At 37.3% G+C, this 24,777-nt stretch overlaps 1 protein-coding gene and 1 long non-coding RNA gene across 3 annotated transcripts; one reads left to right on the forward strand and one right to left on the reverse strand.

Annotated features, from left to right (window-relative positions):
- Positions 1–2,477: 2,477 nt before the first annotated feature.
- LOC132278777 (uncharacterized) lies at positions 2,478–3,095 on the reverse strand. Of its 2 annotated transcripts, none has more exons than XR_009471116.1 (2): positions 2,870–3,095; positions 2,478–2,674 (listed from the first exon to the last, which is right to left on the reverse strand). It is a non-coding gene; the product is annotated as an uncharacterized LOC132278777 (long non-coding RNA). The 2 variants fall into 2 exon arrangements; XR_009471117.1 differs by having other exon boundaries at positions 2,478–2,680.
- Positions 3,096–4,788: 1,693 nt separating this feature from the next.
- Positions 4,789–6,567, forward strand: LOC132278851 (7-deoxyloganetin glucosyltransferase-like). Its single transcript, XM_059780751.1, has 2 exons — positions 4,789–5,486; positions 5,574–6,567. Exons 1-2 carry the CDS (start codon positions 4,970–4,972, stop codon positions 6,500–6,502), a joined length of 1,446 nt encoding a protein of 481 aa, XP_059636734.1. The 5' UTR covers positions 4,789–4,969; the 3' UTR covers positions 6,503–6,567.
- The last annotated feature ends 18,210 nt before the right edge of the window (positions 6,568–24,777 follow it).

Below are 24,777 nucleotides of genomic sequence, written 5' to 3' on the forward strand. Positions count from 1 at the left end.
TATTAGTCCTAGCATATCACAACTTGAGTATTCTCGCATTATAAGAAGCTTAATGTATTTGATGAATTGCACACAACAAGACATAACATACTTAGTTAATAAATTAAGTAGATATACAAGTAATCCATGAAAGAACCATTGGACTGCAATAATCAGGGTTCTAAGGTATTTAAGATATACTATAAGTTATGGATTACATTATTCTAGATATCCAACAGTACTTGAAGGATACAGTGATGCGAATTGGATATCAGATATAAAGGATTCTAAATCCACAAGTGGATATGTCTTTATTATTGGAGGAGGTGCCATATCTTGGAAATCTTCAAAACAAACTTGTATTGCCAGATCCGCTATGGAATCTGAATTTATTGCTTTGGATAAAGCTGGTGAAGAAGCTGAGTGGCTTCATAATTTCTTAGAAGATATTCTAAATTGGCCTAAACATGTGCTCGCTATATGTATACATTGCGATAGTCAATCAGCAATTGGAAGGGCACAAAGTAATATGTATAACGGTAAGTTTCGACATATACATTGACGACATAATACCGTCAGACAATTGCTCTTAAGTGGTATAATCTCAATAGATTATATCAGGTCAAAAGATAATTTAGCGGATCCATTTACAAAAGGTTTGATAAGAGAGCAAGTGCATAGTTCATCGAGGGGAATAGGATTAAAGCCGAAAGCTAACGAGTCATCTTAATGGAAACCCAACCTAGTTGACTGGAGATCCCAAGATCTTAGTTCAAAGAGACAACATAAATTCTGAATGGCTCACAAGAAACACTGGGAATATTTAATCTTCTATCCATTTCTATGATCAGACAGTACTACCTACAGCGATGAGTAGGATAAGTTATGCTTTTAATGACTCTTATACCTTGAAAATTCAAGTGGGGTATAGTAGGATACTCTTAATAAAAAATCACCTATATGAGTGTGAAGTGGGGCCGCTTCTATGAGAACTTCTAAGGCTAAGTTTTCTAGAGCATTTATGAAATACTAGGAGTTGTTTAGGGCCATATGAACACAACCGTGAGAACCGACTATGTGCGGGAAGGAATTGTGTGTTTGCTATTGTCTTGGTTTACATCAACTACTAAACAGTTCAAGACATCATGTTCACTGGTTAGCTGGTAAATCCGATAGTAATACACTAGGGAAGGTTCAAGGCCAAAAGCTACATATCCCGATGCAGTTACTTTCTAATAGTACTCTCTCTAGTATCTGTATCTTTTTTATTTGTAATTTGCGCAAATTCCCATTCATGTGGGGGATTGTTGGAAATGGGGGCATTAAAAACATAAACTTTGGATGAGAATTGGAATAAATTTCGCTAAGAATTTTTTGTGGATCTAAAGACGAGCGCGTTCCTCTCCGCAAGGAGATGAACATGGTATATTTACTTTCTCAAATCCGTTTCCGGGTGAATGAGAAATTATATCCAAAGTGAGGTGTTTGATAAACCTAAATGGAAAAAATGTTGAAACTAATTGAAGTTTAAATAAGTCAAGCTTGGGCTTGGGCTTGGGCTTGGGCTTGGGCTTGGGCTTGGGCCTAATTGTAAAGTCCAGTTATTCTTTTTACTAAATGGAATTTTGGATTGGGCCTGTTTTCGGGCTAGGCTTATTTAAATGGGTTTCATTAATAGTTGATTTTTTGGATGGTTAGTTTTTTGAATTTAAATTAAAAAACCACTTTTTAGTTTTTTACAAAGAGTTGCACCTTTTTCCGAACCATCATAACCCATGGTTGCACCCACCCGAAAAGACACCTTACAACCTATAAATACCCCCTTTGGATCATTTGCAAATCACACCAAAATTTAGAGAATTCTTCTCTTCTTCTGAATTTTCTTCTTCCTCATTCTCTCTTTACTCTGTGGGTTCGAGCCTTAGTATTTGGATTTGGACCTTAGTCAGTCACTCCGAGTCCGAATTCGAGTTAGAGAGTACTACATCGAGCCGGTTCACCTATTCCTTTGGTTTGCAGTGCTACTACCGGAGAAAGACAAGTCGTTGTATCCTGGGGGATAGATGTCACTGAATCCGTGAGCACCATTGCAGGGTGAATATGTCTTAAGGATATAAAATCAAATTCTAGCCTCGACTTTTAATCAAGTTCCTTTATTTTATATTTTTATTTGATTATATTAAACTTTGTATTATAATAAATTATATAATTATAGATTATTATTTTATAATAATAATTATATATATATATATATATGTATACACACATTATATTTTCAGATAATATTTAAATAAATAATACTATAGTATATAGTATAATTAAACCATATTTTGGACTACACAATTTGCAAACCAGTCATGTTCACTAAAAGACGCTCATTCGTGTAAATGCACCATGATGCTCACTTTAGCAAAGTTAATCGCAACTCTCAATTTCGATGTCATTTTATCTTAACTTTGAAAGTGATTTTCAAGACTCTCATTGTCATGACCCAAAAATTCTAAGAAAAATCCTCAGTTTATTCAATACAAAATATATCAAAATACACTCAGAATCATAAAAAAAAATGTTCACTTTTATACAACATCAATTTCCTCAAATATATACAAAAATATCCAAATAAATAAAATAAATCATGTAATGCCGACTCTTCAGTCTGAGCCCGAATCTAACAATTTCCGTTCATCTTCGGTACCTGAAACTAAAGGGTAGTGAGACAAAAGTCCAAGTAGGAAAAATCATAACAAGAATTTCATGGAGGTTTAATAAAACAGTTTCACAAAATAAACATATACAGGTGAGTATAAATAAAATATATATGTATTTAATTAAAACATTTAATAAAACATTTAATCAAAATCATTGAAACAAAATCACCCCATACCCATACCATTCAAGGTATAGAGAACCTTACTCTAAAAAAGAGTAATTTTTCACTGGATCATCAAGTCTCCAAACTTTCGGCCTCTTCTGCAACTCTCGATTCACTGTCTCTCACAACTCTCTGTCTTCTCTCAGCTCACTCCCTTCCTCTCTCTCTAATTTTCTCTTCTATTCTGTGTATTCACTCAATGTACTACTCCTTCAATTTATAATGGCCTCCACCGACTTACAACTTCTCACCCATCACCCTTCCATCAGACAAAACCAAAAACTTCACTCCAAATATCACCTAATGGTCCCACCACATTATTACCTTATCTCTTCGTACTCTTTATCTTTTTCTATTCTTCCTTATCTTCAAATACACACAAATCATATCATATCTCTCTCTTTCTAAATACCCCACGTGCACAATTTAAGGCTGAAAGCTTTTTGGCCACAAGACACCAAGTGGGTCCCGCGATTATTGCAATTTACATCATCAATTCCACTTTCGGCTGCCAAATCTCCTTTTCCCATAAGATATATATATATATATATATATATATAACTCATTTAAACCTCTTTTAGTGGGCCTTGCGAAAAACTTTTCCATTTCCTCTTGGTTTTTTGTCCACACCTTGCTGCCCCTTTTTTACTTCTTCAACAGATTTCAAAGTCCACTAACTTTAATAAATATATAAGTAAATAATTAAATAAATAATTAGTTTAGAGAGTCTAAAAATTATAAAATAAATAAATTAAAATCTCAAAAATTCGGGTCATCACACACATCGTATTCTTCATTGTTTGGAAGAAGAGAGTATATAGGATTGTGTTTACGAAATATATATGAATACAGAGGTTTAGAATAGGTGACAAAACAATACAATATCTATCTTCTAATTTTGTAAAAAATCAATGTGAATAACAAAATTTATGCGCAAATTTCTAAAAGAGTATATAGTCTCTTTCTTAAGCTAATGAAATTGATAAATATATATATATGGATTCAAAAGCACTGATTAATCTATGTGATGTAACAATTGTGTTTGTAACGAAAAATATCTAATCTATATTAAAAGAATAGATTTGAACTTGATAGTGAGAAATGAATTAAGAACCATCAATTTTGAAGGTGCCTTTGGGAAAAAAATTTACTACAAAAATCTGTTTTCCTATGGAAGGTGGCGTTTGGGATTCTATTTGGTTGTGATTAGTGATTTTCTCAAGAGCTACTTTGGTTTCAAAGAGTTTCTGAGTTGTGAATGAAGTAAAGGGTGAGTTTGACCCAAAATTGAAAACCCAAATCCCAAAAGTGGCAAATAAAATATACCCAAAAAAAAAAAAAAAATAGGGCAAATAAGTGTCTGCGTGTATTAGTGTATATATATGTGTAGACGGGAAAGTGTGAATCTTCATATCTATAGATATACATGTATAAATATATACATGCATACATATATATATATATATCTCTAAAAATATTTGTATCAAAACAAAACCTTAACTTTCCAAGGCAAATAAAGGAGTTGTTTGAATTCAGCAGATAGAGAGAGACAGAGAGAGAGGCGGCGAGATATACATATGCGTGTATATATATATAGTTATAGTTATATACATATCATATGCAAGAGAGGGAAGAAAGAGAGTCCCACTGCCAACGATATTTTTCAAGGAGGGCAAAAACGTTACTTACCCAACACAATTTCTTCTAATTTTTTCTATTAAACAAATGGTCTAACTCTAAGGTCAAAAACATAAATTCATATCAATTCACCGCTATCAAACCGTCAACTTGGGGCTTTGAAAACCTCATGTGCACTTTGTGTAATTTACCCTAAAATAATAGGAAGCTTTGTGAAAAAATAGTTTGGATCTTTCCCTTGTCCATGGGATAATCCAGTGTAAAGTTCGGATCTTTCTCTTGTCCATGGGATAATCCAGTGTAAAGTTTGGATCTTTCTCTTGTCCAAGGGATAATCCAGTGTATAAGTGAAAGGTGGACTGTCTCTCTCTAGAATTCCTACAATGATCTCCACTTTCTAGCATCGAAATTAGTCTGTTGCATGCGAATAGCATCCCACGAAGAGAGAGAGAGCGAGAGAGAGAGAAATTGAGGAAGAGAATGGGTTCCGTTCCCAAGTTAAAGAGGCCACATGCAGTATGCATACCATACCCAGCTCAAGGCAACATAAACCCCATGCTCAAACTAGCCAAACTACTCCATTCCAAAGGTTTTCACATCACCTTTGTCAACACAGAATTTAACCATAAACGCCTCTTGAAATCCCGGGGACCTGACTCTCTCAATGCCCTTCCCTCGTTTCGATTTGAAACCATTCCGGATGGCCTCCCTCCGTCTGACACCGATGCCACCCAAGACATCCCTTCCTTGTGTGCCTCCATCACAAAACATTGCTTAGCTCCATTCAGAGAACTCCTCTCAAAACTCAATGACACTACTTCGTCCAACGAACCGCCTGTCACTTGCATAGTTTCTGGTGGAGCCATGACCTTCACTCTCGCAGCTGCCGAAGAACTGGGCATTCCTAAAGTCCTCTTCTGGCCAACAAGTGCTTGTGGCTTCATGGGTTATGTGCAGTATCCTAATCTCATTGAAAAGGGTTTTGCTGGATTCAAAGGTATCTTTTAATTAAGACCTAAATTCATCATAATTTTACATTACAGTTTTGGTGCTAATAGATCAATATTTCACCTGAAAAATGTAGGTATGAGTTTGGATTCGGTAATAGATTGGATACCAGGCATGATAGGTATACGTTTGAAGGATATCCCAACTTTTATTAGAAGTACAGACCCTGATGATTTTATGATAAAGTTTGCCATTGATGAAGCTGAGAGAGATAAAAGAGCTTCTGCTATTATTTTCAACACATTTGAAGAACTCGAGCATGATGTTGTTGACGCACTCTCGTCCATGTTTCCTCCAATTTACACAATTGGACCTTTACATTTACTTATCAACCAGATTGACAATGATGACTTGAAGCTGATAGGATCAAATTTATGGAAAGAAGAGTCTGGGTGTCTTCAATGGCTCGATTCGAAAAAACCCAACTCAGTTGTCTACGTGAATTTTGGAAGCATCACTGTCATGACACCCAAGCAACTGGTTGAGTTTGCTTGGGGACTTGCTAATAGTAACCAGACTTTTTTGTGGGTAATGAGGCCTGATCTTGTTGCCGGGGATTCCGCTATCCTTCCACCGGAGTTCGTGTCTGAGACAAAAGAAAGGGGCTTATTGGCAAGTTGGTGTCCACAGGAGGAAGTTCTCGCCCACCCGTCAATCGGAGGGTTCTTAACTCACAATGGGTGGAATTCAACTCTTGAAAGCATAAGTTTTGGAGTACCGATGATCTGTTGGCCATTTTTTGGAGAGCAACCGACCAACTGTTGGTACTGCTGCACTCAATGGGACATAGGCATGGAGATAGATAGTGATGTCAAGAGAGATGAAGTTGAGTTCCTTGTTAAAGAGTTAATGGTTGGAGATAAGGGGAAAGTGATGAAGAAAAAGGCCATGGAGTGGAAGAAATTGGCTGAAGAGGCCAGCACTAGTTCAACTGGGTCATCCTCCATGAACCTAGACAAATTGATCAACCAAGTGATTCTCTCTCCAAAACGTTCAACTAATTAGTATTTGTTTCCATCTAAATTTCAGTGATTCCGAATCTAGTTTCCAAGGTTTTTTTTTTTTTTTTTCTCCTTCGAAAATTTGGTTTTCAATTTTGTAACCAATATGAAAAAATTTATCTTGCTTATATTAAAAACAAAAGGACAAAAAAAAGTATGTAACATCTATGAATAAATTTGTCTTGCTTATATTAAAAATTATAAAGACAAAAAAAGTTTGTGACATCTATTTCCTTCATTCTATTGTTTGAGTTCTGTTGTTCCTAGCATTTTGTGTAATAAGACAAATTGTTTGATGACAGGTTAGTTTTGGGACAAGCCAATATATATATATACACACACACACACACACATACATGCATAGATGACGGGCAAACAGAAGATAAACATTTAAGAAAATATCAGTCGAATTAATAAAATGTGAATCTCAAACTCTTTCGAGTTTGGGCTCATAATATGAGATTACCATAGATTGATCTTGCCTTGAATTGTTCACAAAATCTTCCACACGAGGACAATTTATCAAAAATAAAAATCTCTTTCACTCTATTTAAATTGAAAAAAAAAAAAACGGAGTGCCTGTCTCAATTATAATTGTCTTAAACATGATAATAAGGGAAATAAAAGGAAAAATACTGAAAAGATAAGCCTAGCTAACTCAAAAATGGAGGGAAAGAATGGGATACCAGTATTCCAGTGATTACCCATTTTGATTACACTAATGATTGTGTTCTATAAATTACACTAATGATTGTATCTCTAATGTTTGATGTTGGTTCTGTTTGCAAGGGAAAAAAAAAAAAAAAAGTAAATTCTGGTTTTGTCCCTTTTACTAAAAAAATGATTACCCAGTTAGTTGTTCATTACATTTCTTTTCTTGCCATGAAGGGTTATAGTTATTGAAAAATTCCTTTCACTCTTCCACCCCTGCTGGGTATCCAAACACATACACAAATAAATAAATAAATAAATAAATAACGTTTTTCATTTTCACTTAAAATTAACAATGTTTTTTCTACCCTCCTTTTTATCTGAACGTACACTTATTTGTTCCGTCCCCTATGTCTGACTATATGTAATATATAAATATAAATACAAGTATATAACATAGACATGAAACTGAATATATATTATTATAGCTCAAGGCTGTGAACAAACGATGATTAAATATATATTATTATATCTGCATGTATGCCGTCCCCTGTGTCTGCCTATATTTAATATATTAATATAAATATAAATATAAGTATATATGACAGAGACACGAAATTGAATATATATTATTAAATCTGCATATATGGAGCTACTAGAATTGGCTTGTAACGACTTACTCTATCACTCACTTGATATGATCCTAAATTTTACCTAAAAGGTCTTATGTCATTTGGTGTGTACCAATTCTACATTTATAACATTTTTTATAATATTTTTTAGATATCGTGGGATTGTGCACACTTAATTTGCCATTATCTTGCACCTGCCCATGCATAAAGTTGGCACAATCCACCCCGGAATTATGAGGGATTGTGCACCCATAACATGTCATTGTCTCGCACCTGTTTACTGTTGATAAAATAATGTATCATATACTATAGTATAATTTATTTAAATATTATTTGTAAATATAATATTTATTATAATAATCTATATATATATATTTATATAGTTTAATATCAAGAAAATAAAACTATAAAAGAACCTGATAAAGTCGAGGCTAGAATTTAATTCTATAGCCTTAAGACAGATACGCCCCTCTACGGTGCTAACGGACTCTTCGGCGTCTATCTCCCAGGATACAACGACTTTTCTTCCTTTGGTAGCACTTCAAACCAATGGAATAGGCGAACCGGCTCGGTGTAGTACTCTCTGTTGAACTCAGACTCGGAGACCAGAATTGAACCCTAACTCGGAGACCAAGATTGAACCGAAACTTGGAAACCAAGGTTCGAACCCAATCCAAACCAGTTTAGGTTGAACCCAAACCAGTGGCTGAACCGAACAAAGAAGAATTAGAAGAAGAAATTCAGAAGAAGAGAAGAAGATTTCTGAATTGGTGTGAATTGAAATGAACCCAATGATGGGTATTTATAGGCTTGTTGGTGCCTATTCTGAATGGGTGCACCCATAGTCCGAATGGGTGCAACCATTGTTGACCAATCAAAATTAAAAATCTGTTGGTGGTTTTTAATTTGTAAAGGGTGCAACTCTTGGTTCAAAATTAAAACTGAATCCTTTTAATTCTGATCCAGCTCAGCCCTTTAATTTCGTCCAGTCCAGCAAGCAAATAATCCAACTCGGCTATTAATTCAGCCCAGTAAACAGGCCTATTTTGATAAGTCCATCAACAAAATAAAATTACAACCACACAGGCCCATCCCAACTTTGGGTAAAAAGTTAAACCCATTTCACAATCAAGCCCCGCCCCGCCCTAGCCCGGACCGGACCGGGTCGGGTCGGGCGGGCGGCGCGCGTGTGGTAGTTGGTTCGGATCCAGGCTAGCCTAGGTCCTCCCCCTCTTAAAAACTTGGGTGCCCTTGGGCCCAAACCCAAATCCTATACTAGACATATATATACTCAAGGTTGCTTTGCTACTTTTTCGATATGGGACAAGTATTTCCCACTTTATTCACACCCATTTAGGCTTTATAAATCACTTACTTTGGAGCCAATTTCTCATTCACCCGGAAATGGATTTGAGAAAATAAATATACCACGTTCATCTCCTCGCAGAGAGGAACGCGCTCGTTAATAGATTTGCAAAAATTCTTAGCGGAATCTTTTTAAAAATCCTTCCAAAGTTTGCGTTTTCTAATGCCGTTTCCAACAATCCCCCACATGAATGAAAATTTGCGCAGATTACAAAAGGAGCAGATACAGACACTATAGAGAGTACTATTGGAAAGTTACTGCATCGGGATAGGTAGCTTTTGGCCTTGAACCTTCCCTAGTGTATTACTATCGAATTTACTGGCTAACCAGTGAACATTATGTCTTGAACTGTTCAGCCGTTGATGTAAACCAAGACAGTAGGAAACACACAATTCCTTCCCACACAAAGTCGGTTCTCACGGTTGTGTTCATATGGCCCTGAACAACACCTGGTATTTTATGAGCGCTCCAGAAAACTTAGCCTTAGAAGTTCTCATAGAAGCGGCCCCACTTCACACTCATATAGGTGACTTCTTATTAAGAGTATCCTACCATACCCCACTTGAATTTTCAAGGTATAAGCGTCATTAAAAACATAGCTTATCCTACTCATCGCTGTAGGTAACACTGTCTCATCATAGAAATGGGTAGAAGATTAATCTTCCCAGTGCTTCTCGTGAGCCATTCAGAATTTCTGTTGTCCCTTTGAACCTAGATCTTAGGATCTCCAGTCAACTAGGTTGGGTTTCCATTAAGATGACTCGTTAGCTTTCGGCTTTAATCCCATTCCCCTCGATGAACTATATACTTGCTCTCTTGTCAAACCTTTTGTAAACGGATCCGCTAAATTATCTTTTGACCTGATATAATCTATTGAGATTATCCCACTTGAGAGCAATTGTCTAACGGTATTATGTCGTCGACGTATATGTCGAGACTTACCGTTGTACATATTACTTTGTGCCCTTCCAATTGCTGATTGACTATCACAATGTATACATATAGCGGGCACCGGTTTAGGCCAATTTGGAATATCTTCTAAGAAATTACGAAGCCACTCAGCTTCTTCACCTGCTTTATCCAAAGCAATAAATTCAGATTCCATAGTGGATCTGGCAATACAAGTTTGTTTTGAAGATTTCCAAGATATGGCAGCTTCTCCAATAGTAAAGACATAGCCACTTGTGGATTTAGAATCCTTTGTATCTGATATCCAATTAGCATCACTGTATCCTTCAAGTACTGCTGGATATCTAGAATAATGTAATCCATAACTTATAGTATATTTTAAATACCTTAGAACCCTAATTATTTCAGTCCAATGGTTCTTTCCTGGATTACTAGTATATCTACTCAATTTATTAACTGAGTATGCTATGTCTGGTCGTGTGCAATTCGTCAAATACATTAAGCTTCCTATAATGCGAGAAAACTCAAGTTGTGATATGCTAGGACCAGTATTTTTCGATAAATGAAGATTTACATCAACAGGAGTCTTACAAGACTACTATCCCCTTTATTAAACTTTTCTAATATTTTCTCAATATAGTGAGATTGAGATAATACTAGACCATCTGATGTTCTAGAAATCTTAATTCCTAGTATGACATCAGCTATGCCTAAATCTTTCATATCAAAATTTTTGGTCAACATCTTTTTAGTAGTTTTGATTATAACATCATTACTACCCATTATTAGCATATCATCCACATATAGGCACACAATGACATATCCATTTTGAGTGTTTTTCACATACACACATTTATCACACTCATTAATTTTAAAACCATTTGACAACATCACTTTGTCAAATTTTTCATGCCATTGTTTAGGTGCTTGTTTTAATCCATATAAGGATTTTACAAGTTTGCACACCTTTTTTTCTTTTCCTGGAACTATAAACCCTTCAGGTTGTTCCATATAGATTTCCTCCTCTAATTCACCATTTGAGAAGGCAGTCTTAACATCCATTTGATGTATTTCTAAGTTTTGCAGTGCAGCAATAGCTAGTAACAATCTAATGGATGTTATTCTTGTGACTGGTGAATATGTATCAAAATAATCCAAGCCTTCTTTTTGCCTATATCCCTTAGCAACAAGTCGGGCTTTATATTTTTCAATTGAACCATCAGGCTTCATCTTCCTCTTGAAAATCCACTTATACCCTAAAGGTTTAGTACCAGGAGGAAGATCCACCAGCTCCCAAGTATAATTTTGCATGATGGATTCAATTTCCCTATTTATGGCTTTTTTCCATAAATTAGCTTCAGGAGAAGACATAGCTTCCTTGTAGCTTTGTGGCTCATTCTCCAATATATATGTCAGAAAGTCAGGACCGAATGACTTAGACGTTCTAGCTCTTTTGCTACGTCTAGGTTCTTCCTCATTTTCATCATCTATAGACTCTTGGTCTATATTCTCTTGTATATTGCTATTAACAGTATCATAATTTCTTTTAAGAAGATTTTTGCATGGAAATATATCCTCAAAGAAATAAGCATTCCTTGACTCAATAATTGTATTGACATGGATATCAGGAATGTCTGATTTATGCACAAGAAAACGATATGCACTACTATTCTGTGCATAGCCTATGAAAATACCATCAAAGGTTTTTGGTCCTATCTTAACTTTCTTAGGAGTAGGAACCGCAACCTTAGCTAAACACCCCCACACTTTTAAGAATTTATAGGAAGGTTTTTGACCTTTCCATAATTCATAAGGTGTCACATTTGATTTCTTTTGAGGTACCTTGTTGAGAACATAATTAGCAGAGAGCAAAGCTTCCCCCCACAAATTCTGGGTTAACCCAGAACTTATCAACATAGCATTCATCATTTCTTTTAAGGTACGGTTTTTGCGTTCAGCAACACCGTTCTGTTGAGGTGAATAAGGAGCGGTAGTTTGGTGAATAATACCATGTTCTGAACAAATGTCAGTGAATGGTATTTCGTATTCACCACCTCTATCACTTCTAAACATCTTTATCTTTTTTCCAAGTTGATTCTCAACCTCATTCTTGTAATGTTTAAACATTTCCAAGGCTTCATCTTTACTTCTTAACAAGTGTACATAACAATATCTTGTGCAGTCATCAATAAAAGTAACGAAATACTTTTTCCCACCTCTAGTTGGCACAGATTTAAAGTCACAGATATCATTGTGAATTAATGCTAGAGGTTCAGTACTTCGCTCTATGGAGTGAAATGAGGTTCTAGTCAATTTTGCTTCTACACATGTTTGGCATTTTTGATTTAAATCAATATTAAATTTAGGTATAGATTCCATGTTAATTAATCTACGAATAGTATCATAATTAACATGTCCTAACCTACCATGCCATACATCAGATGAGTCAATAATATAAGCAGAAGAAGCACTAGCTTTATTATTATCATTAATAGCTTTGGGTACAACAGTCATTACATTGAACTTAAATAGTCCATTACTTAGATACCTTTTGCCCACATACACCCCATTCTTAGTCAGCACAAACTTATCAGATACAAAGACCAGCTTGAACCCATTCTTGCTTAGTAGTGACCCAGAGTCCAAGTTCTTCCTGATGTCTGGTACATGCAGTACATTATTAAGAGTGAGCTCTTTCCCTGAGGTCATTAGTAGCTTGATCTTTCCTTGTCCTTCAACCTTTGCAGTAGAAGAATTCCCCATGTAGAGTTGTTCTTCATTATTTATAGTTTCATAGGTAGTGAACATCCTCTTTTCAGAGCAAACATGACGAGTAGCTCCTGTGTCCACCCATCATTCTCTGTTGTTGCTTACCAGGTTGATTTCAGAAACCACAGCTGAAAGATTTAACTCTGATACATCAGCTGTCAACTTATCTTCTTCAGCTATGTGCACCTCAGTGGTCTTCTTCTTGGGGTTATGATGTGTTTTGCGGCTACGACAATCTTTAGCTCAGTGTCCTAGCTTGCCGCATATGAAACATTTCCCAGTGAACTTCTTGTAGTTTCCTTGGCTAGGACCTTCTCCAGAGTGCTTCCTCTTCTTATTTTTCTGTCCTGCTTCCACTACATTTGCCTTTGACACCATTGAAGAATTTCCGGCTCTCTTTTCAGATGTACGGTTATCTTCTTCAATTCTCAGCCTGACAATTAAGTCTTCGAGCCCCATTTCCTTGCGTTTATGCTTCAAGTAATTTTTGAAATCTTTCCAAGTATGTGGTAGCTTTTCAATGATTGAAGCTACTTGAAAGGATTCACTCAATGTCATCTTCTCAGCATGTATCTCATGTAGGATCAGCTGGAGCTCCTGCACTTGGCTCACGACTATCTTGGAGTCTATCATTTTGAAGTCCAGAAATCATCCAACCACGAATTTCTTCAATCCAGCATCCTCTGTTTTATACTTTTTGTCTAACGACTCCCAAAGCTCTTTAGTAGTATTTATTGGACTGTACACATTATATAAGGTGTTGTCCAATCCATTGAGGATGTAGTTTTTGCATAGGAAGTCTCCATGCTTCCATGTATCAACAGCTCCAAGCTTGGTAATGTCTGTATCACCCTCCTCTAACACTGGAGCAGTCTCAGTCAGATACTTGCTTAGATTTAGAGTTGTAAGGTAGAACATCATTTTCTGTTGCCACCTTTTAAACTCTGTCCCGTTGAATTTTTCGGGCTTCTCCCCATGACTGACGGGAACATTAGGCACGGTAATACTCGTACTTGCCATTTGTCTGTTATATATTGATATACAGACAATGAGTCAAATTATAATAATTATAACAAGAATAATAATTAAATAATTATTACTATAGTATAAACGTATCTGTCTTAAGATTGTTGATAAAATAATGTATCATATACTATAGTATAATTTATTTAAATATTATTTGTAAATATAATATTTATTATAATAATCTATATATATATTTATATAGTTTAATATCAAGAAAATAAAACTATAAAAAACCTGATAAAGTCGAGGCTAGAATTTAATTCTATAGCCTTAAGACAGATACGCCCCGCTACGGTGCTAACGGACTCTTCGGCGTCTATCTCCCAGGATACAACGACTTTTCTTCCTTTGGTAGTAGCACTTCAAACCAATAGAATAGGCAAACCGGCTCGGTGTAGTACTCTCTGTTGAACTCAGACTCGGAGACCAGGATTGAACCCTAACTCGGAGACCAAGATTGAACCGAAACTTGGAAACCAAGGTTCGAACCCAATCCAAACCAGTTTAGGTTGAACCCAAACCAGTGGCTGAACCGAACAAAGAAGAATTAGAAGAAGAAATTCAGAAGAAGAGAAGAAGATTTCTGAATTGGTGTGAATTGAAATGAACCCAATGATGGGTATTTATAGGCTTGTTGGTGCCTATTCTGAATGGGTGCACCCATAGTCCGAATGGGTGCAACCATTGTTGACCAATCAAAATTAAAAATCTGTTGGTGGTTTTTAATTTGTAAAGGGTGCATCTCTTGGTTCAAAATTAAAACTGAATCCTTTTAATTCTGATCCAGCCCAGCCCTTTAATTTCGTCCAGTCCAGCAAGCAAATAATCCAACTCAGCCATTAATTCAGCCCAGTAAACAGGCCCATTTTGATAAGTCCAGCAACAAAATAAAATTACAACCACACAGGCCCATCCCAACTTTGGGTAAAAAGTTAAACCCATTTCACAATTAAGCCCCGCCCCGCCCTAGCCCAGACCGGACCGGGTTGGGTCGGGCGGGGGGCGCGCGTGTGGTAGTTGGTTCGGATCCAGGCTAGCCTAGGTCCTCCCCCTCTTAAAAACTTGGGTGCCCTTGGGCCCAAACCCAAATCCCATACTAGACATATATATACTCAAGGTTGCTTTGCTACTTTTTCGATGTGGGACAAGCATTTCCCACTTTATTCACACCCATTTAGGCTTTATAAATCACTTACTTTGGAGCCAATTTCTCATTCACCCGGAAACAGATTTGAGAAAATAAATATACCACGTTCATCTCCTCGCAGAGAGGAACGCGCTCGTTAATAGATTCGCAAAAATTCTTAGCGGAATCTTTTTAAAAATCCTTCCAAAGTTTGCGTTTTCTAATGCCGTTTCCAACATTTACAAGGTTGTCACAATCTATCCCCAAAGAGTTCTGACGTCTTCGTCGACACACTTCAGTCTGATACCATTTGTACCCAGACGATGCGTGATCGTGCATTCATAATCTACCAAATGTGTGATCGTGCATTCATAACCTACCAGCATGGTAGCTTGCCAGGGCCTTGCACCCACCCACAAAGTCGTTACAATCATCCCTCCTTAGGGACCCAACATCCTCGTTAGCCATACTTTCGGCGGAGTCAGTCTCTGATACTATTTGTAACGACCACTCCACCACGTGGTATGATAATATCTACTTTGAGTTCAAGCCCGCACAATTTTGCTCTCGGGTCTTACCTCAAAATGTCTCATATCATTTGGAGATAGAATTCCTACATGTATAACACTTCTCCTTTCAACACCCAAACAATAGGGGACTGTGCACCCGTAACTTGCCAGCATGGTAGCCTATCAGTGCCTCACACGCACCCACGCATGCATACCCGCCCACAATATTGCCACATGGTTTTGAATGGTATTTTTTTTTTTTAAACTGACAGGTCCTCTCTCGCGTCAATGATTTGTGAAGATGTTAATGTTTTAATGCAACGTGTAATTGTTAAGTTGTATTTTCTGAGTTTTAATTTCTACCTTAGGGGGTATCAGATCATAGCCCAATCTTAGTTATTCTTGTCACCCTCCAAAGCAAAAATTTATTCCATTCATTTTTTTTTTTAAAATTATTATTGTTTTTTTATCTCATAGGCTTAAACCGCAATTCATGCCATTGCTGGAGACTACTTGGATTACATGCATTAGGGGCACATCTATGTTTCAAGTTGTCCTAAAATTGAACCTTCCCAAAACATCCCTTAAAGAAATTAATGTCCAAGCTTGATCACTCTAACATAACTCAGAGAAAGTAATATGTTAAGCAACTACTCTCTCACTGTTGAGAATCACTAGACCTCAATCTACCCCATGAACCATACCTTTAGAGTCTAAGAGGGCTTCTTTTTGCAAGAATACTTAGACCTGGTCAACATTGAAAAACATGATTTGAAACAAAAATCAGGAATAAGGTGGCTTAATCTAGTGGGGTGATAACAACTTAAGGTTTTCTTTAGGTACATAGGAACAAGCATTAAATGAAAAAAAGAAAAAGAAAAAAAGAATTGTTACACTCTTGAGCACATCTGGAGCTCAGATTCAGGTGATACTCAATCAAGATGGCAATCTTAGCTTACTACTATGCTACGTTTGGTGTGCAGGAATGGAATGCTCATTCCAACCAATCCTTTGTTTGGTATGCAACTTAAAGTGGGAATAGCCATTCCATTGGAATGAAAATCCATTCCTAGGAATGAAAATCCATTCCACAACTAAACCTATGGAATGGCCATTCCATTCCCAAGTAATATATTTTAAAAAATTGACTTCCCAAAATACTCTCATATTCCAAGTCCAAAAACCACCATTACCTTCCACCACAATCATCTCCGCCTTTCACCACCACCACCACTACCACTGCCTTTCACCACCACCGACTTTCACCATCGCCCACCGCCATTGTCCACTACCACTGCCGCCGCCTTTCACCATCGCCGCCGCCTTTCACCACCGCCACAGTCACCTTCACCGCCACCAACTTTCACCATTGCCCACCACTTTCCACCACCACCGCTGCCATTGCCTTTCACCATTGCCATAACCTTCCACCACCACCGCTACCGCCACCGTCTTTCACCACCGTTACCGCCACCGTTTGCCTCAACCACCGCCGCCGCCTTTCACCACCATTGCCTTTCACCATCGCTACCGCCACCACCACCATTGCCATTGCTTTTCACCACCTTCCACCACCACCGCCACCATCGCCTTTCACCACTGCCACCACCTTCCACCACCACCACAGCTACCGCCTTTCACTACCACCACCACCTTCCACCACCGTTACTACCACAGCCCTACACCACCACCGCCGCCTTCCACCACCGCCATTGCCACCTTTCAGCACCACTACCACCGCCGCCGCCTTCCACAACCACCAACGCCGTCGCCATCGCTTTCCACCACCGCCAACGCCTACTACCACCTTCTATCACCACCACCACCTTCCACCACCGCCACTGCCACCACCTTTCACCACCACCACCGCCTTCCACCACCACCACCACCACCACTACCACCACCGCCGCCGCCTTCTACCACCACCACTATCGTTAATTTTATTTAGTTTATTTGTTACTAAGAGGGATATTTTGGAGAATTCAATTAAAAATTTGTTCCATTCTAAATTTTAAATTGGTCCAACCAAACACTAGAATGGTTATTATCATTCCATTTCTACACATTTCATATTTATAACCAAACAATAGAATAAGAATGACCATTTCATTCCATTCCCATTCTCATTCTATTCCTACTTGCATTCCATTCCATTCCTACACACCAAACGTAGCACTAGAGTCTTCTGCAAGTTAACTTATATAGTAACTCTGTCTCATATTACTAGTCCACTATTCTATTTTTGGATATCTTAAATTGGTTGTTCTTTTAGAAAAGTAAAAGCAAATAAACCTTATATTTTCATCACTGTCCTCTATGTCTTAAAAAAATTTCAAACTTGGTAACTATACATATTTAAACTAAAAAGGACAAGTTAGTAATTTTAAAAGGAGACATGCATTAATTGTATTTCTCCTTAAAAACTTCTAATTTTAAACATGGACATCTAATATGAGACTGAGAGAGTATTTTTCTAGGTAGATCTTAACTTCTTCCTTTTATTTTAAAATTAGTGCCTACTTAGTTTATTGATGGTCTTTCTGAGATTCCAAGTTACCTTGAAATTCAATCCTCATTTCTCTCTATCAATAGAGGGAAAGCTCTTTGTGATACCCCCTAATCTCAAAACCATGGGTTGATCAAGTCCATGTCTAAAACTAAGGGATATCAAACAATTAAGTAATAAATGAACACAGAATACAAAAGATAATAAGAATAAATAATAAAGCTGAAAATAAAACTAAATGATAGATCCTCCAAAAATAATCCAATAATAATGTAACGACTCGAACCGGGGGTCCGAATCACTAGTCGAGTCTTTAACCAAACTCAAGGACACACTAGAGGTAAAATGGTCATTTTACAATATGAAAGGATAATCTATCCTTAAACTAGTCAGATGAGGTTTAAAATAATCATTCTAGTCATTCCATGATACTCGGTGAGGTTCTACGGTAATCAATTATGAATTCCCAAAAGTACCCTTACTCGGTTAAAGGGGGAATTCCGGCATTATTCCACTAAAACAACCATAGCTCTCAACATGCATGGAATTTGAAGATGTGGTTGGTCTCATTGGAAAGATAACTCAAAATCCTTGAAAATGGACTCAATAATGACCCTATTTGGGTTTAAAACGAAGAAGTTATGACCGCCCGAAGTCAAGCGTTCTAAGATGTCAACAAAAAAAGCCAAATTAGTGCACTGGGGGACTTGAACCGGTTTAGTGGGGCTGAACTGGTTTAAGATGGGTAGTGTGCTCATCCTTGAACCAAAGGTCCCCCCTTGAACTGGTTCAATGGGGATGAACCGGTTCAAAATGCCCAGAACCTTAAAAATGCCACAGAAAGCTTAAATTTATGAACTTATGCACCTAGGCACTTCTTTGGTTCCTTGGTGACTTTACTCAAAGACCAAACCTATCCCAAATCTTTCATTTGATGATGAAATTAATACAACTAGGTAGTAATACATTCAAATAAAGCCATACATGAGTCCGTTACACCATTAAAATTAAAAAAAGTTCGTCATACATAAAAAAGATAGCCTTAAGGCCTTACATGGATATTGAAATCATTATGAGACCACAATATATAAGAAAATAGTCTCAAAACCATTTCCAACCATGTAATAGATACAAAATAACCCCTAATACTATTTACAACAAAAAGGAGTAAAATACACATTGAGCACAAAAGAGTCCCAAGTCCGTCAACCCACTAAACTGGTGGTGAATTGTCGTCCACCACTTCCTTTCCGTATCCTGAAAAATGTTTATAATAAAGGAGTGAGCAAATTGCTCAGTAGGTGGTGCCTAAGACACACCTTGTAATACCTCTAATTTTAAAAGGATAGTCTCGGTATTTCTTTTATATTTTTTATTGCAATTTTATATACATTATTTGTTTATTTGGCTATTCGTTTAATTGGTTAATTTTTTAATTAATTTTTTTGTTTTAATTGAAATTATAGGTTTAAATTGATTTATTTGTTTAAATTAAATGTTTATTTTTATTTTTAATGAATGTTTAAATTAAATGTTTATTTTTATTTTTAAAGGAGTTGGGTTTGGATAGGAGCAGCAGACTACTTGAATAGTGTAAATGGGTAGAAATATTTACTCATGGATTAATATACATATATTGAGGGTATGTGTATATTAAGGGATTACTATTATTTATTCAACTAAATAGTTAGTAATTTTATCACAATCAGTATATATATAAATACAATATATTATTTATATATTTTTATGTTTTACAGTGATCTGTTGTTTATTTAAATATAAGGTATTATTTATTATTTTATTATTATTTAAACTTAGGTTGCAATTAGGATTAGGGTTGGTTGTATACGCCTATAAATATATCGTATTAAGTCTACATAGGGTTTCGGTCATAGATTAAAGGTCGGATCAAGGAGGAAGGAAATGATTGCTTATGGGTTTAAACCAGAGCAGTAGTAGGTTTGACGGTAGTCAGAAGTCGTCGGAAAACTTAAAGACGACGGTGCAAGGTTTCAAACTAAAACCTAAAGGCAAGTTTTATATCTAACTCTCTCCCTTTGACTTGTGTTCTTTACATGCCTAAAACAATTCCAGGAGTAAATAAACGTAAAATTAATCTTTTATGCATGTTATATTCGATTAAAAGAGTATATGTACTAACAAATTTGTAATTGCTTGATTTTAAGTTTTCTTGCATGAATACTTGTTTTGATTGGGTTGTTTAACACATAAAGGATTTGGATAATTAATTGGGACTGTCTGGAACTTAGAAAAGAGGGTTAAAGACCTTAACAAGGGCAATCGGAAAGTCTGGAAATCGCCGGAGGCAAAGCAAAGGAGGAAAAGAGGAAGAGAGCCGGCTCCCTTTTGAAGGGAGGTGGCTCCCCTTTGCAAATAGTCGGCTCCCTTAAAGGGGAGCCGGCTCATTGCGGAAAAGAGGCAGCTCCCTCTTTGAGGGAGCCGGCTCCTTCGCTGAATTTTTTATTTTATTTTTTATTTTATATTTTCGGCGAGTTTTTGGCTATTGTAATTGGGTTTTGAGATTCCAGATTCAATTAGGAACTACTATGGGAGGATTTGAATAGTTTAGAAGGACAAGTTAAAATCCAAAATGCATAATAAACTTTACATTGCTAGAAATTTGAACAATATAAGGTTTTAAATAAATTTTGCATATTATTTCTGATTATGGATGATGTAATTGCTTATTTTTATTTTAGTAATTTTCTATGTATGATTATACAGTTTAATCCTAATCAGCGGCATAATATAACCATGTTAATTTACACATTTTTATTATGCTTGTTACGGATTAATTGATGTTTAAATTAATTAATTATTTCATCAATTGTTGGAATTGTGGATTATATGCACCAGTATGGGACGGTGGCATTTGAGGGATGGATTAACTCAAAACGCTAAGTCTTACCTACTCTGGAATAAGGGAACGGATTAACTATAAAAGTTAAGTCTTACTTATCTTCATATCGGTCAACAAATAGTTGAATGACATTACCTTGGTTTTGGATGGATTTTAAATATATAGTTATGGTACCTCGACATGAGCTTGAGTCTCAAGATCGACGGTTAGGGAGCGTATATGCAGTGGGATGCATAGCTGGCTATGATGGTTAGAGGTGTACCCTGTTAGGTCTAGATACTCATGCCCACTTCAAGTGCGTTTTGCATGTTGCCTACTAGTCAGGTTGAGACTGGCCTGTATTCCAGTGAGAGTCCCTTAGTGTGGATATATATATTTATGGACTATATAGTTATTGTTGAGTTATTTAGGATGTACATGTGTATCGGGTCTCTATTTGGATTGTAGTAGAGTAAGACTTGCTCATGAGCTTGACCCACTATCATTTTTAAAACGTTCGACAGTTCCAGGTTTAGAGTTTGATCGTGCTGAGCAAAGACAGTCACTCACTTCTCCGACTACGTAGGACTATTACTTATGTTTTAGTTTTGGTTTCCTTTTTAGTTTAGTTATTTATTTTCCAGCTCGGATATTATTAGGGGTCCACTAGATGGATTCCCGAGTTGTAATAATATTGGACGTTTTTGCAATATTGAATTTTATAACTTTTGAGAATTTATTATTTAGAATTCTTTCAGCTTATTTATTTATTTATTTCTTAATTCTTTTGTACTCATTCTTGTTTAAATACTTAATTGTTTGGTATCCCTCGGATTGTGCTCGGACTTAATCACCCGTGACTCTAGAATTGAGGGGTATTACAGTTGGTATCAAAGCACTCCAGGTTTAAATGTCTCTAGGGTTATTTCGTAACAAGACTTCTGTGTAACGTATTCTCTTATTTAGAGGTTAAGTTTAGGATTCGTTGTATTCCTTTACGGTCCGTTTAAATCGTACTGATGTCTGTTTTTCTGTGTTAACAGAATGGTTAACGCTAGAAGAGGACAGAACATGCAAGGAAATAGGCAACAAAGGAAAGTGGCACGTAGGCAGCAATATCTCCTACGGCGGCAAATGGAGGAAGAACAGCAATTGCCTGGGAATCAGGATAATGATGGTCAATAGCACGTAAAACAGGAGGCAGTTCAGCAACCTCAAGATTAGGGAAGAGATCTAGAGTATCATCCTCATCTCATTAACCTTATTGCTCGGGTGATAGAAACAGGAGTAACGGCTGCATTTTAAAATTAGCCATAGGTTCAGCAGACACCTATACTAGCACCACTGGTTCAGACTGATTCTTGGGAAAATGCTAGGAGTTTTTTCACAAAGGGGAGCTCACCTGAGTTCTCAGGCTCCACCGATGCGAAAGCAGCTCACCAGTGGAAAAAGGTCATCAAGCGACATTTTTAAATGGTACAGTGCACGAAGGTTCAGAAGCAAATGCTTGCTACCTTCAAGCTCGTCGGAGATGCACTACAGTGGTGGGAGTCAGTTACCACCGTAGAAGAGAGGACTTCATTGACCTATGATCAGTTTAGTGCTCGCTTTAATGAGAAATACTTTCCATATGCAGTTAGGACAGCTATGAAGACAGAGTTCCTTAATCTTGATCAGGGGAACATGACGGTGGCAGAGTATGAGCAGTAGTTCACGCGCTTGTCTCTTTTTGCACCAGAGAATGTGGATACAGAGGAGAAGAAATGTAATAGTTTTGTTAAGGGACTTATGTGGTTTATTAAGCGCACTATTACAGGTAGTCCAGCTTACACTACTTATGCTCAGGTAGTAGACACCGCTCTGTTGCAGTATTAGTTTACCTTGGACTTCAAACAGGGTAGGGGTGAGAAGCGGGGTAACAAAGACTCTGCTAATCAATCAGCTGAGAAAGGGAATGGCAATGGACACTGACACAATGACAAGGGCAAATTCCAGGGACAACAGTCTTGAAAAAGCACAAGGGTGGTTCAGATGCTCACAGGAATGGGGCATCTATTCAGAGGCAGCAGGATAGGGGACCACAGGTAGGATAGGGTCAGCCATAGGCTAACCGATAAAGGAGGCCATTTGGTACTTTCTAGGGTAGTTGCTACACTTGTGGAGAATTTAGTCATACTTCCCAGCAGTGTCCTAAAGCAGGATAGGGACAGCATGTGCAATAGGGACAGAGGGCACCGGTACCTTTACTCTCTCCACAGATTCCACAGATTCAAGGACAGACATATCTGGCTTTACCAGCACCACCACAGCCTCAGGGACAGGCACCGTAGTAGTTGCATTATGGTAGAGTATACAACCCCATGCCACAAGATATTTAGGCACCTCAGGCTGTTGAGGGTATGTTTCCCATTCATGGTTCACAGGGTCGTGTTTTATTTAATACCGTGGCTACACATTCATTCGTGTCTAAATTTTTTGTTACATTATCTAAGATGACGACGCGAGTATGCAATAGACCTCATGGTATTTCTACACCTTTAGGCAATACTACCATTTTACATGAAAGTGATGGGCCTGTGACACTAGATATTGGTATACTCAGATTTGTAGCCAATCTATTAGTTTTGGACATGCACACTTATGATGTGATACTTGGGATAGATTGGTTATCTCACTACCATGCCCAAGTTAATTTTTATGATAGGTCTATTATTTTCACCATACCTGGTCAGAATATGTACGTCGTCGCTATGCCACGTTAAAATGGGGTTACTAGTACGTATTTGTTCAATGTGGAGGAGGAAACGGATGAGGAGATTATTGTGTCATTGGATAACATGCCAATTGTATAGGAATTTTCGAATGTTTTCAAGAAATTCCAGGGTTGCCACCTAGTCAAGAGATAGACTTTGTGATCGACTTAGCTCTGGGCACTACGCTTATTGCTAGGGCACCATACAGGATGGCACCAGTAGAGATGTAAGAGCTGAGGGATCAGATTCAGTAATTACTTAGCCAGGGTTTTATTCGTAGGAGTACTTTACCTTGGGAGCACCAGTTTGTTTGTGAAGAAGAAGGGTGGTTCACTTCGCTTGTGTATAGATTACAAGGAGTTAAACAAGGTAACTATTCAAAACAAGTACCCTTTACCGAGGATCGATAATCTTTATGATCAGTTAAAGGGAGCTACATACTTCTCTAAAATTATTCTCCGTTCTGGATATCATCAACTTCGGGTTAGGGAACAGGATGTTCCTAGGACAGCGTTTCTCACTAGATATAGCTCTTATGAGTTTCGTGTCATGCCTTTCAAATTGACTAATGCACCAGCACTCTTCATAGATTTAATGAACAGAGTCTTCAGGGCTTACTTGGATCAATTTGTCATCGTCTTCATTGATGATATTTTGATTTATTCTAAGTCGGAGGATGATCATGCCAGACATTTATGCATAGTATTGCAAACACTTCATGAACACCAGTTATATGCTAAGTTCGAGAAATGTGAATTTTGGCAGCGGGAAGTGATGTTTTTGGGTCACGTAGTGTCAGAAAGGGGAATAGCGGTAGATCCAACCAAGGTTTTAGCAGTGGTAGAGTGGGAAAAGCCTACTTCACCTACCGAGATACGGAGTTTCCACGGATTGGCAGAATATTACCCTATGTTCATCTAGGGGTTTTCGAAGATAACTTGACCACTCACTCATTTGACTAAGAAGGGTGTACGGTTCGTATGGGATGAACATCGTCAGAAAGCTTTTGATGAGCTAAAGAGCAAGTTGACTCCTGCACCGGTTCTGTCTACTCCACAGAGCGGGCTGGAGTATCTTGTCTACACAGATACTTCTTTGCAAGGTCTTGGGTGTGTGTTGATGCAAGAGGAACGACCCAATTTCGTATAGATCTCGTAAACTTAAGCCTCATG

Source organism: Cornus florida, unplaced genomic scaffold, assembly GCF_030987335.1.
Source record: "Cornus florida cultivar Cherokee Brave unplaced genomic scaffold, ASM3098733v1 CherokeeBrave_3.0.0_Hap2_Chr10, whole genome shotgun sequence".
Classification (NCBI taxonomy): domain Eukaryota; kingdom Viridiplantae; phylum Streptophyta; class Magnoliopsida; order Cornales; family Cornaceae; genus Cornus; species Cornus florida.

What these genes read in the sequence shown, in the direction of transcription:
- LOC132278851 (XM_059780751.1), top strand. Translation starts at nt 4,970, where the DNA reads ATGGGTTCCGTTCCCAAGTTAAAGAGGCCACATGCAGTATGCATACCA. An exon ending in GGGTTTTGCTGGATTCAAAG is followed by an intron (nt 5,487 to 5,573) that starts GTATCTTTTAAT and finishes TGAAAAATGTAG; the next exon opens with GTATGAGTTTGGATTCGGTA.